This window comes from Delphinapterus leucas, chromosome 2 (genome assembly GCF_059928025.1).
Source record: "Delphinapterus leucas isolate spDelLeu-1000000601 "Yukka" chromosome 2, BTC_Dleu_Yukka2, whole genome shotgun sequence".
Lineage (NCBI taxonomy): Eukaryota > Metazoa > Chordata > Mammalia > Artiodactyla > Monodontidae > Delphinapterus > Delphinapterus leucas.
Window position 1 is genome coordinate 144374752 of NC_143130.1, and position 14635 is coordinate 144389386.

The window sequence follows — 14635 nt, forward strand, 5'->3', positions numbered from 1 at the left end:
AGTAAGACATTTAAATGACTTTAATTTTCATGATCCATTTGCATTACAAATGTTAGATTTGCGATCAAGATGGTCGTTTTTAAATTAAATAGGCAGGACGTTGGCCTTAAGTAAGAATAAGGACTTGATCATTTTCTAAAAAGAAAGGATTGGGGTCATAAAGTTATAAGTTAGCATGTAGCAAGCAGTAAATAAATGTATACTGAAAGAATAAGGAACAGAAGAAATTTGGGTGATGCTTAAAACGCACTCATCTAACCTTCATGTTTCTAACTTTTAATATACCTCAGTAATAATAGATATATATTGGATAATACTGAAACCTTTTGGTCATTTACACTTCAGGTACAGTCTTCTGTTGTTACTGTCGTTGTTGCTTTTTATGGCATTTATCAAAGGTGTAAGGAACTTCTGTTGAAATTAAACCCTAGGTCTTTAAAAGGCAAAAACATAATAATTTAAGTCTATAGGACCTCTGATTAAAATGAATGAAATTCAGAGTCCTTTTGATGGGGAGAAGGGAAGAGAAACTCCTTCCTTCCTTCCTGCCTATACCCAGCTGCCAAATGCATTTTCATTTCCAGGTGGCTATACGCAAACAGGAGATAGAAGACAGACTCAATTCATGGATTGTGTTCAATGAAAAAAATAAAGAGTTGTGTGCATGGCTGGTGCAGATGGAAAACAAAGTTCTCCAGACAGCAGATATTAGTATTGAAGAAATGATTGAAAAGCTTCAGAAGGTAAGCAGGAGTCCCCAGATGGGGACGGTTATGACCACCACGGTATCCTCTGCCTTCCTCACTCCTAGGCTCAGAGCTGTATGATGTCGTAGGCCCGTTTCCAATGAGATGGGAAAGGTGGGCATGGTGCTGTGTACCGAGGGGGGTTGCTTTCTCTTGGTTAGGAAGTCTGGCCAGACAAGGGGCTCGTGTCCCCTTAAGCTTCAGTTCACATCCCAGGTGAGTTACGGTTTCTCTAGTTGTGTTGTTAAGGAACTCCCCTGGCCAAAGGAGAAAGACCAACAGCAATGGGGCTCATAATTGTGAAAAGGTCACTGATTCCCACAGGGAAAGGGAGGAAGAGCCTTCTGGCCACGGTCACCCCAAATGCCGCTCAGTTAGCCCTCAGGAAAGCTCTTGCTGATATATTAGGCTAATTTAGTTAGACTCAGTAGTCCTCCGCTCCCAAGTAGCTTAGGTTAGAAGAACTCTGTGAGGGAAACCAGGGCTCTTGAATTAAAAAAGTAACTACCGCCTTATATATCACACATGCGCTGAACGGGCATTGTTTGACTTTTTAGCTGCTCTCCGAAGAGTTGCATTAACAGATGTGAGAAGTGTTTTTATTTTTTAAGAAATTTCAAGAGGCACAACTGTGTGTTTGTAGCTGGCAAAGAAGTGAATTTTCGATAGTGATTCCGGCTTTGTGTTTTGGTGCCCTATGCCAGGACTGCATGGAAGAAATAAATCTGTTTAGTGAAAACAAGTTACAGTTAAAACAAATGGGCGACCGGTTGATCAAGGCCAGCAACAAGACAAGAGCAGCTGAGATCGATGACAAGCTCAACAAAATTAATGACCGTTGGCAACATCTTTTTGATGTCATTGGATCAAGGTAAGAAGTGGCCTAAAAATGGATTCCTACTCCCTAGGTACAGTGGTTACTTCACAGATCTAGAAACTGAGCCCCATCTTCCTCTAAGGTAACCCAGAAATTTTATAAACTTACAGATAAAGGCAAAGCTTGGTAAAAATGGAAATTCTTATTTCAACATTATAGGAAGATTATATTTCAGTATACCTCACTTTAATTTTTTTTTCTTTAGCTTAAAAGTTCACATGACTTAGACTAGGTTTAAATGAGAGTTGTTCCTTGAGGAGGTATTATTTAGCAATTCTCACACTGCCTTAGGACTTGCATGTCCCCCAGATGAAATCATGCCTGCCTGCTCCTGCTTGTGTGTGACAAGTGCAGGTAGGTCAGGGCATAGGCCTGATTTCTAGGTGCTGCTTCTGGAGGTCCCCGACTGCCCCCCATGCCCCCATCACCACCACCACAGGGGCTGGGCACACTCAGCCAAGGCAGGGCTTCTCTGCAGGTTTGCCAGGTGTGCCAGGTCCCCAGTGGGCATCTGGTCCTAAGGTGTGGACTAAGGAGGCACAGCTGTAACTATAAATCAAGGCTATCCAGTGCTTGTCAGAAACAAGGCTGATCATTTTATCTCCCCTCAAAAAATAACGATGACAGTACCACTCAAACTTTTAAATGTCTTCCATCTTCAAATTCTCTGTCCAAAGACAGACCCTGACCAAAGTATTTTTCAGTTGTAACCTGGCACACAGAGAGCAGTCACTTGGCTTTGGGGCCGTTCATGCGGCTTTGTTTCCACTGGCCGAGCGAGTCTTTTACATAACAGAGTGCTTGGAAATTTTGAACACATATATAACGTGGACTATACAGGCGAATCCTGCAAGGTAAACGAAGAATCAGGGAGTACTGAAAATAAAATACTCTTAATAATTCGGCATTTCCTTTGCCTCATTGTTTACTGTAAACCATAAATGAACCTAGTTCAATCAGCAGATGCACCAGGCTAAGTGCTACGAGAATTACAGACCAGGAAGTAAGGTGAGTCAGTTACATTAATGGAAGCAGACATGTGGGCAGGTGTAAAACCTCTGAGAGCTCAAACCTCATCTTCCTGGAGTCGGGGTGGGGATTGGGAGGGGCCTGATAGAAGAGCAGTGTCCCCAGATGGTCCTGAATAAGGGGTTGGAATTCCAGCGCAACTGGTGGCAGAAGGGGGAGAGACATATGCTGTGAGCAAAGAGGTACAGGGTAGTGCAGAGTAGAAACTGTGCAGGAAATGATAAGAAGCTCCACTGGCTCAAGTGCAGGAGATGAAGCTTTTAGAAAGGTAGGTTGAGGCTGAGTCTTAGAAGAGCTTAAATCTCAACTGAAGACTTGTCCTCCTAAATAAAGTTTGAGTCTTTCGCGGTTTTTTTTTAGAAGGGAGGGTCTCTCGAAGATAAATATTAGGGTGACTTGGCTGGCAGCACAAGCTGGGCTGAGTTCAACTTCTGTCTACTGCCAGTTGGGGGGGAAAAAAAAAATCTATGGAAATCCATGATGGTAACCCAAGCAAGGATTAAAGAGCACAGATTTTGAGCCAGTCCTGACTTTCCCTGACTTCCACTTACCATGGAAACTTGTAGTGATTTAACCTCTCTAAGCCTCAGTTTCTAAATCTGCAAAATGTGTCTCACAGCAGTGATTACATCAGAGGCCGCTGTGGGGATGAATGACACGTGTCTCGCGTTTGGCCTGGGACCAGCATGTGGGAGCCAGTATTTATTGAGTGGTTATTATCATTGTCTCTCCCTAAGAAGACTTTAAGACTAAGTAACATGTTTTTTGAGTGAAGAGGATTCCCTCGCTTAGATCTAATCATGAGAGGTCTTTCTTCCGTGAGAACAATGTCTTTGACTATCTTATTTCCAGTGCTTAGAACAGTGCTTCAGATATTTGTTGAAATGAATGAATGTTCCAGGACATAAGATTGTCATCATTTCTGTTGGGTAAATTGTGTCTGGTATGTCTTTGTCGTCATTGTCTTTATCTCCAAAGTCTTCTTGGGCACCTGGCACTAATCGAGAGTATGAGGACATGGGCTTCCCTGGTGGCGCAGTGGTTGAGAGTCCGCCTGCCGATGCAGGGGACACGGGTTCGTGCCCCGGTCCGGGAGGATCCCACATGCCACGGGGCGGCTGGGCCCGTGAGTCATGGCCGCTGAGCCTGCGCGTCCGGAGCCTGTGCTCCGCAACGGGAGAGGCCACAACAGTGAGAGGCCCGCGTACCACAAAAAAAAGAAAAAAAGAGTATGAGGACATGATACCTGTTCTTAGATCATTCAGGAGTAGGATCTAGATTCTGCTTCCTGAGGACTAGAGGGATGATTCATTCTTACTCATTCGTGCTTTGGTTCTATCACTTCAGAGTTTAATAGGCTGCTTGCTTTCCTCCCTCCTCTCTAACTGCCTGTCTTCAGCCAGTTCCTTGGTGGGAAAGACAAAAACAGCAGGTGAAATTTCAGTCGTCTATTTGGAAAGAGCAATTGGCAAAATAAGGAGCTGAAATAATAGCAAATATATTGGCTGCTGGCTGTATTCTTAACAATGTGCTTTTTATGTATGATTTCACTTAATCTTCACTATAATTCTGAAAGGTAGACACCATTTCCCCATTTTACAGATGAGGAAACTGAGGCACTGAAGTTAAGTAACTTGCCCATGGTTACACAGTCAGCACATGAGGCAACCAGGATTTCTACTCAAACAGTTGTGTTACCTCCCTGCTAACCCAGACCCTTGTGTCTTGTTACATTGAAATGAGTAGAACATTTTGAAAACCTAATCCCTTCGAAACTGAAGGACTAGGGAAGGAATAACTTGTTTTACTTTAAAGCAAAGGCCAGGGTGAGACAGATGACTGATAGTCTAGGAAACTCTTAGTTGACTTTACGCTTTAGGTGAATCTGTGGGTTGAGGCAGCAAGCTTGAACTTGCCGTAAATTGGCCTCACATAGAATCAACTCCTTGTCTGATTGCTGACACTCATTGCATGGCCATCAGAAAAGCAGGAGAGCACAGGCAGTAGAATTAACCATGCTAATCAGAACCTGCAGCCCTGCAGGGTATACTAATGGCCTCATTTGCCCAAACAATTCTGGACACCATTTAACCGTTCCTGTCCTGCTCACCGTGTTCTGCTGCTTCATTCCTGTGGCAGGGCAAGCACCTGTTGTTAACAAGAGGGAAGATTGGGAGGGAGACCAATCTTGAAGTTATGAAGCAGGTATCCAGCTTCATGACTTCAAGATTTTAACTACAAGCCTTTAACTTAAGTTGGGGATGGGGCTTCCCTGGTGGCGCAGTGGTTGAGAGTCCGCCTGCCGATGCAGGGGACACGGGTTCGTGCCCCGGTCCGGGAAGATCCCACATGCCGCAGAGCAGCTGGGCCCGTGAGCCATGGCCGCTGAGCCTGCGCATCCCGAGCCTGTGCTCCGCAACAGGAGAGGCCACAACAGCGAGAGGCCCGCATACCGCAAAAACAAACAAACAAACAAACAAAAAGTTGGAGATGGTGTTCAGAAGTTCAAGACCTCAATAAATCAGGTTTAATTCACTGGGAAAAAAAACTGAAAAAAGACCTGTTGTTTTGGGTTCATTCTCAGCAAAATAGAGGTAAATTTCAAAAAAATTGATAAGACATGGAGGACAAGGTTACTTAAATACACATTAAATTTACTGATCATTTCAGGTAGTAGGCTCCGTTATTTGGTGGATAGGGGAAGAACCCAGTGTTTATTTTTTTAAGGGCCAGGCTCATATATATTATTTCATTTCATCCTTGCAGCAACCCTGCAAGGTCAGTATTCTCCATTTTACAGAGAAGGATGCCGCAGCTCAGAGAGGGTAAATAACTGAGCCCAGGGCAGAAGCAATTCTGCACATGGTGGCACGGAGCCAAGGTCATTCTGTCCCCCTGCTCCATGCATCAGCAGAGCACTTGGCTCCTTTGAGACTTTTAAAGGTGGTTTAGGTCTTCCCTGGTGGCGCAGTGGCTAAGAATCCGCCTGCTAATGCAGGGGACACAGGTTCGAATCCTGGTCCGGGAAGATCCCACATGCCGCGGAGCAACTAAGCCCGTGCACCACAACTACTGAGCCTGCGCTCTGCAGCCCGCGAGCCACAACTACAGACCCCTGCGAGCCACAACTGCTGAGCCTGTGCTCTAGAGCATGCGAGGCACAACTACTGAGCCCATGTGCTGCAACCAGTGAAGCCCATGCACCTAGAGCCCATGCTCCACAACAAGAGAAACCACTGCAATGAGAAGCCCGTGCACCACAACGAAGAGTAGCCCCTGCTCGCCGCAACTAGAGAAAGCCCGCGCACAGCAAGAAAGACACAACGCAGCCAAAAATTAATTAATTAATTATTTTGGAAAATGTGGTTTATCAGAATTTTTCTAAAATCTAGTACTCAATATAGACTTTACTGTCTACTCTAGAGCCGTGGTTCTCAAACTTAAACATTCATCAGAATCCCTGGAGGGCTCCTGAGAACGTGGATGGCTGGACCCCATCTCCAGAGCTTCTGATTCCGTAGGACTGGGTTGGGCCAAGAAGGTGCATTTCTAACAAGTGCCCAGGTGTTGCCAATAGTGCTAGGGCAAGCAGTAGTATGAGGTGACACAGTGGACTTGCCACTTACGGTAACCCAAGTCTTGCAACCTCTGTAAGCCTGTCTCCTTGTTGGTAAACTATGGACAAGATTCTGGATGAAAAAGTACCAGGACAACGATGGGTCTGTCCATACACACGCATGCCAGCCTCCGGTGCAGTGCAGTATGGCTGTGTGATAGGGGAGGAGAGGGAGGGTGCTTAGACCCAAGCCACTGTTTTTCCTCTGCTTGTAAAGTGTTTTTCAGCTTCTGTAAAAATCCTTAAAGAATCTAAAGGACCCATCTCCTGAAATAACCAGATGATCAAGGGGACTGGGGTGCCTAAGTCAGTCTTAATGCTGATTTCCTCACATAAGGTCACACGAGGCCCTGATGTGGGCACTAAAATGCACAGAACTGGCTCTCTGTCAGAAATGCCCCAGGAGCTTTTAGCATTCCTCATGGGCCCTTGGGCAGCTTCTTGCATTTGTGGCATCTGAACTCTTATAAAACATGCTATTAATTTCTTCCACAGAAAGGCCATTTGAAGCACTACATATTTTTTGGTGAATGGTGTGATTATTATAGAACCCAATCTGATTTGATGACAAATATTAATTATATCCTATGTTTATTGACAGATTAAATGAAGAGTTAACTTTTTTAAAGGCCGTTTCCTATATTAACTTTATTTTTTAATTAATTTTTATTGGGAGTATAGTTGCTTTACAATGTTGTATTCGTTTCTCCTGTACAGCAAAATGAATCAGCCGTACATATACATATATCCCCTCTTTTTTGGGAGAGTTAACTTTTTTTTTAATTGTAACTGTTGCCTCCTCCTCTTGCCCATGTTTTCTTAGATAATATCTTTGAAAAGTGACGCAGCAAAACCTGAATGCAGGAGAGATGACTAAAGTACAGAAGTCGTTTTTCAGAACGACCGATATGTGTGATCCGTGTTTTGGAGGCAGCTAGGTTACCTATTAATAAGAACAGTTTAGGCACAGGATGTCGGGTGATGGACCAAAGGATGCAAAGTTGACCTGCTTCAGCCAGCACAGACTAAACCTCTGAAAAGAGGGTCCCCGGCCATCAACAGGACTGATGCCAAAGAAAGCCTCAGCTCGACACGTACCCTCACTTATACGTACCTTTGATTTCAAAATCCCAGGAGCTGAACTCCTTAAAGATTCATCTCCTTTTGTTTCCCAGAACCCCCTCCCCATTTCATTAATCAAAGCCTTCACCTTGCCCGGTGAAGCAGGGGCCCTGTGTCCTCAGTGACTGTCTGGTTGTTCATCTTGGTGGAGCCTCTTCAGAGACGTGGGGTTGGGGGGCTCTTTTTAAAGACTCTTTCTAGCAGCTTGTGAGGATGATCTGGTCAAAGCTTTCAGTGCCTAAAAGAGATGAGACAACTGAGTGGAAAGACATATCTGTTGGTGTTGGCATCATTGGTGATTTTAATTTTCTTTTTATCTGTATTTACTAAATGTTCATTATGGAAAAAGGAACACGGGAACTCTTTTTTTTCTTCTTAAAAAATGTCATGAATGTTGTTACCCTTCTCCTAATTTCTTTTTGGTGGTAGCATCATTTAATAGACTTGGCATCCTTAAGCCAGTGTTATGAAGGAGGGACACACCCAGATGTACTACCTTATGGTCCCTTCCTATTTAGACTAGATAGCTCTCTTGCTATCAGAAAGATCAAGTCCGTGAAAAAACTTTTTAACTAAGCATAATTTTCACATTTTATCTACCAATGTGAAAAGCCCACCTGCTTTATAATAGTAGCAATTAAAATGTCATTTAAGCTCAGCAGTTATTACCATGGCAACTGTGTGTTAAGATTGTTTTTCCATCCCTTGAAGAATGGGCAGAGAGATGTGTGCCTTTTTAAGCTGATACGTTTTTCATTGCTTTCCTTTTATCTGTATTTTCTCAAGGTTACTTTGGAAGACCAAACAATGCCGCTAGTCATAAAGTTGACTTGCTCTGGTCTTAGCAGGTTGCCTGATCCAGTGGGACTAGAAGCACTTAGAGATTTGTCGCACAGGGAGAGCCTGATGTGAGGTCGGCCTCCCCACTTTCCTTTTTCCTTCCCATCACAAGTCCCATCGTTCCACCTCTGGAGCAGGTGGCTCTTGCTCCCGGGCCATGCAGAAATGCCTTCCTAAGGGTCGGGGAGCTTCTCCAAGGAGACAGCAGCCATCACAGATCAGTGAGCAGTCAGGAGCCTGGTGTCCAGCATCAGGCTGGTCCAGCGTACTGAGCCTTGGAGTAGCACCAGGGACAGCCAAGCGTGTGGACACAAGTTAGATGCTGCCTTTGGGGAGAACTGTTTCCAAATCTTTATACCTAATTTCACTGGTCTAGAATGTGCTTAGTGTGTTTCAAGGTGGGGATGTAATAATGGCTAAATGTTGGGCTTTGGGGACCCATGAGAAATTATTGATATCATTGAGTCTCCAAATAAGGCTGAGACTGAGCCTGAAAGGGGCTTGGACACAAACCAAGGGTGCTTCCCTCAGCAGAGCCCCTCAGGGTCATGTAGAGAAGCACGGATAGGGAGGTAGAGGAATTTACAGGTACTCAAATTATGGTAAAACCTAGGAGGGACTAGCAAGGAAAACTGCAAAATTTCTTCCTCTGCAAAGTGTTGAACTCCATTTGTACTACAAGATAGAATTCTTATTCTTATTATTACTATTATTATTGCAAAAAAGCAAAGAAATGGACTAAATAAACTCTCTGCCCCTCCCAAGCCAGGATGCACAGGACTGAAAAGGCAGGGCAGAAAACCTCCTGGGGAAATTTCTTCTTTAGGAGGAAGCCATTCCCGTTGGACTCGGGGCTTCAGATTTCACCATTGCTTTTAAACCTGAAACAGAGACATTTAATTTGATGAGAACAGAAATCCTCGTTTCTGTGCCCCAAATCTTAAGTGTTTCTTCCCTGCGTTTATAGCACTTCATAAATAACCCATAGCCAAGATAACACTGGGACTTTCTTCCCCCAGCCTTGCAATCCTGTAGCGTCAGAACAAAGACTGTGTGTGTGTAAGAGAGGCAAGGGCTAGAGATATTTGTTTATTGGAAGGAGGAAAACTGAGATTAAAAATTGCAGTTAGCGGAGAAGCAGGTCTCTTCCCTGCCTACCCTCACTGCTCCGTAGCGGCGAGCGAGCCGTGCCCGCGGGAGCCTGCGGGAGGGCGGCCTGTGCAAGATGCTGAACCAGTGAATGGAGAGGCCGCCGGGCGGGGGAGGGGCCGCCTCGTCCCTGGGAGGTGGAGGTGCAGCCGGGAACTTGGAGGTTTCGCTCAGCCTAAGGAATGATTTGTTTCTCGTCAACAGTAAGTGCCATTTTGGTGATCAGTCCTACGTCTGGGAGCAGCGGCTGCTGTCCCTGTGTGTCTCGTTTTCTCGCGCTCTCATGTTGGTTACAATAGAAATTACCGATGAGATGGTGGCTGCGGAGTGTGTGTGCTCGGCCATCGGGGGATGGGTTCTTTCCCAGTGTCAGCATGCGTGTGGTGTCTGCAGCCAGCCTTTGACAAGCAGGGGAGAGAAGTGATTATGCTGTGTGGAAAATGGAAGTCCTCTGGCGACATAAATGCTTCAAAGAGGCGATTAGCTCAAATGTATTGTAATGTCCGTGCCCTCAAATCAGGGCTTCAAGATCGTGGAGTAATTGATTATCTTACTACAAAGATGTTTAGTCATTTACAAAGATGCAATTGTGCAGAATTTGCACAGTGTTTTTAGCAACTGACAGCTGCCCACAGGTCTGAGTATCTGTTTGTTTCAATACAAATGCAGATACTCAACCATCTCAGTTTTCCTTTTTAAGTTACGCTGTCCACATGGGCATGGGAATTTTTTTAACCTACGCTGGTCCAGGGCCTTAATAATTTAACTGTAGACCCTTTAGCATGGAGAGAATAGGAATGAAATGTAAACTCTTCCATATACATGAATTTGATATTTAAAGCCTCCCTCACACACTGTAAGACTTAGGCCTGAATCATGAAGTGATATTAACCTGGCTTGATTTTTGTTTTGGAGAGGGAAGAGGGTTCATAAGTATTAAATTCCCATCCATCGCTAGATGAAGATAAAGGAAAAACTTTATTCACCTTGATTATTTTCTGCATTTCTACCCGCAAGCCCCACAAAAGAACTTCTTATTTGTATGCCCTTTGTCAAACTCCTTATTTTGTTTGGTATCATATAAAAATGTTTTCGTTTTATTCGGGTCTTTCAGTAGTCCATACAGGTGAAAAACTTCCTCCTTGCGCCTAAATATCTTGGTTTTCCAGTCCTCAGAACTGGAATTCAGCTCAGGGAATCATGCTTATTTTTTCTGGAGAAATATGGATTTGTTGAAATATATGTGTGATTAGTATTAGTCAAGCACGCCTGGGTGAAGCATGGGCCAGTACAGAGATGGTGAGCTACTTAAGCTGCCTGGGTGGCTGATGTAATGCAGAATTGTGCTTGCTTCCCTGTAACAACAGCCTGGTTTCTGAATGGATTTCCTTGTTCCCAATATTAACTCGAGATTTAAAATTTTCCAAGAGCAATATTAATAACAAGGCCTAACCAGGAGGTCGGTTGCCTGGGTTGGCAAATGACGTGTACTTCCTGACCTGGGAAAGGTGTTGATTAGGTAATTAGATTAGCGTCTGCACAATCGATGTAGACTCAGCAGTACATCCGATGGTTCCCAGAGTAACTCGTAACATGATTATCTGAGGAACAACATTTACTTATGCCACTGTGCATTTGGGGATATTTCACCTTCAGTCGGAGGCTGGGACATAGAAGCACGTCAAGTCCTGACTGGATGAATGTTTTGTAGCTTCTTTTCTTTCCCTCCCACCCTTCCTCTTTTTTTGCCCTAAATGTGCATGCGATGCATGTGCGTGTTTTTAAGTACTTCACTTGTCCGATATGGAACCAATGTCTAGGAGCATGTGTGGCTCATAATGTGGTAGCAGATTGTTTGTGGCGAGATGGCTCGGGGGTGCTCTGATCGTCACCTCTTTCCTTTAAAATGTAACATGACGACCTCTTTTATGAAAAAGACAAATTTGACGGGATGTGTGAATGTCACTTGTTCATTCAGAAGGTGTTTATTGAGCACCTCCTATAATATTATAATGTCTAAATTAGATCTAAATTAGATCATGACCTCTGGGAATAAGTTATCTTCAAATCCTCAGGATCTGCACAGGACCCAAGACAAAGTGAGTGGTTAAATGTTTATTGAAAGGAAATCATGGCGGGGCAAAGTGGGCACCCAAAATGCCACACTTGTTGGATGGGCTTCTACCCGCCAGTGTGTCCTAGAGCTGTGAGTCTAGACTCCTGATCATATTCCCTGACAGCGCTGGAAACCATCCTGTACCCACCCCACCATATGTGCCCATTACCATGTGCAGGTTTATATAGGATACCACAAGAAAAGTGCTTAAGAACAGTAGCTCCGGCCGGACTGCCCAGGTTGGAATCCTTCCTCTGCCATTGACTGGTTGTGTTACTATGGTAAATTATTTAATCTCATTGCCTCAGTTACCTCATCTGTCAAATGGGGATGTTATTAGACTGATCTCACAGCATCGTTGTAAGGATTAGATGAGTTGCTAACTTATATATAAAGCACAGTAGGCCTGGCACATAAAGATGTCGGCATGTTCTGTAGATGTTCCATTTTAGTAATAAAGTTTGTGAATTTTAAAGCATACCCAATGTAGAAATTTTAAAAGAATGGGATAACAATAGAAAGTCTAATATTTTCTTCCCACACCCCATTGGTTTGGACACCAATGGGCTTGAGCCCCACATTTGGGACACCACTGGCCTGGAGTACCATAGTTCTGGGGAAGCCAAGCTAATTATTCATCCACCTTCTCCATACTCCCCCCTCTGCTTATTGCACACCTCACCCCTCAGGATTAACAGGATTCAGGATCACTGCGTCTCAGTATTTTTGCAACCAGGTTATTTTATTACTTGTTAGCTCTCTTCATTTAAAAAGTTGCGTTCTAGCCCTCTTCTTTCAAAATAAAGAGGCTGAGAGCCTTATGATGGACTAGGGTCGGGCGCTGGATGAAGCAGTGGGGGCTGCCATTCTGGGAGGAGAGAGGAGGAAGGATGGGGAAGCAGGAAGCAGGAGGGCTGTGCAGAGGCTGCTGGCCTGAGTGCCTCTCCCCACCTACAGGAAGCTCTCAGGGCGGAGCTTCTCCAGCCAGAGCCTCCCAGGAGGGTAGCCCCTTGCAAACTGCATGCAAGACTTGGTCCCATGGGGCCTGGGCTTCCCAGCTGCTCTGGCATTGTGTGGAGTGTTCCTTCTGTTCCCTGGGCAGTCAGGGTGACAAGACATTGGGGTGAGGAGGGTATAACTTGAAAGCCAGGGGAACAAAGGAAGTATCTAGGTTACAGCTGCATCCAGGCCTGGCCCTGGATTCTGTTACTTCCTTTTTAATAAATCATCTTGTGGCTTTGAAGGAAACTTCTTGTGATATTTGCAGTAAGAATGTAATTTGGAAAATATACCATCTTAAAATCATTACAACCACAATTTCTGGACATTTATCTCTGTCAGACACTGTGCCAAATTCCTTTCATGCATGTGTATCTCATCCTGCTCTCAGCCACCCAGTGAAGGAAGGTACCACTGTTGACGCCGTTTGACAGATGAGATTAAATAGAGCCAGGATTCATACCCAGACCCTGACCACAAAGAGTGTGCTCTTCATCACCAGGCTCCATGGCCTCGTTCCAAGCTTGCCTACCTCATGGCACTGTTGAGGATAAAATATTTATAAAAGGACTATGTGAGGGCCAATACCGTGTAAATCAGGCGTTACCGTAGCAGCGTGTGATCCCAGTCAGCAGTAATAAGAACTAGTATTACAGTGAGTGCTTACTTTATGCCAAAGGCTTTACATGCATCCTCTTGTTTCTGTCTCAGAACCCCCTACAAGGTGGATAATTTGAAGATTAACAAGGAAACTGGGAATCAGGAACATTAGGTACCTTGCCGGGTACACAGCTTATAGATGGTACAATGGGGCTTAGATCTGGGTCTGCTCACCTCCAGAGCTCTGGCCTGAATGTCGCCCAGATGCTATCACCTCCCTGAAGCTGGAGGGACCTGAGAGGCCTGCTAGACATGAGGGGCTGAGGTAGAAGGATTTTCTCTAAATTATAAAGCTAATTGGAAGTAGAGATGGAGCTAGAAGTCATTCCCCGAGGTCGATCTGGTTGATAGTAGGGTGCAAAAAGATAATAGTAAAAATTAAAAATACACACAACTCTCTGGTTTACTTTTTTTTTTTACATCTTTATTGGAGTATAATTGCTTTACAATGGTGTGTTAGTTTCTGCTTTATAACAAAGTGAATCAGTTATACATATACATATGTCCCCATATCTCTTCCCTCTTGCATCTCCCTCCCTCCCACCCTCCCTATCCCACCCCTCTAGGTGGTCACAAACCACCTAGCTGATCTCCCTGTGCTATGCGGCTGCTTCCCACTAGCTATCTATTTTACGTTTGGTAGTGTATATATGTCCATGCCACTCTCTCACTTTGTCACAGCTTACCCTTTCCCCCTCCCCATATCCTCAAGTCCATGCTCTAGTAGGTCTGTGTCCTTATTCCCGTCTTACCCCTAGGTTCTTCATGACCTTTTTTTTTCTTAGATTCCATATATATGTGTTAGCATACGGTATTTGTTTTTCTCTTTCTTACTTACTTCACTCTGTATGACAGACTCTAGGTCCATCCACCTCACTACAAATAACTCAGTTTTGTTTCTTTTTATGGCTGAGTAATATTCCATTGTATGTATGTGCCACATCTTCTTTATCCATTCATCTGTTGATGGACACTTAGGTTGCTTCCATCTCCTGGCTATTGTAAATAGAGCTGCAATGAACATTGTGGTACATGACTCTTTTTGAATTATGGTTTTCTCAGGGTATATGCCCAGTAGTGGGATTGCTGGGTCATATGGTAGTTCTATTTGTAGTTTTTTAAGGAACCTCCATACTGTTCTCTATAGTGGCTGTATCAATTTACATTCCCACCAACAGTGCAAGAGTGTTCCCTTTTCTCCACACCCTCTCCAGCATTTATTGTTTCTAGATTTTTTGATGATGGTCATTCTGACTGGTGTGAGATGATACCTCATTATAGTTTTGATTTGCATTTCTCTAATGATTAATGATGTTGAGCATTCTTTCATGTGTTTGTTGGCAGTCTGTATATCTTCTTTGGAGAAATGTCTATTTAGGTCTTCTGCCCATTTTTGGATTGGGTTGTTTGTTTTTTTGTTATTGAGCTGCATGAGCTGCTTGTAAATTTTGGAGATTAATCCTTTGTCAGTTGCTTCATTT

General features: G+C 44.1%; 1 protein-coding gene across 20 annotated transcripts in view; it reads left to right on the plus strand.

Moving 5' to 3' along the window:
* SYNE2 (spectrin repeat containing nuclear envelope protein 2) overlaps positions 1 to 14635 on the plus strand; it is a 348050-nt gene that overhangs the window by 286797 nt on the left and 46618 nt on the right. For all 20 annotated transcript variants that reach the window (XM_089907796.1, XM_089907794.1, XM_089907801.1 and 17 more), the window contains 2 exons: positions 585 to 743; positions 1451 to 1617. In XM_089907796.1, the coding sequence (XP_089763922.1) occupies positions 585 to 743; positions 1451 to 1617 (326 nt within the window). The remainder of the gene's footprint in view (positions 1 to 584; positions 744 to 1450; positions 1618 to 14635) is intronic.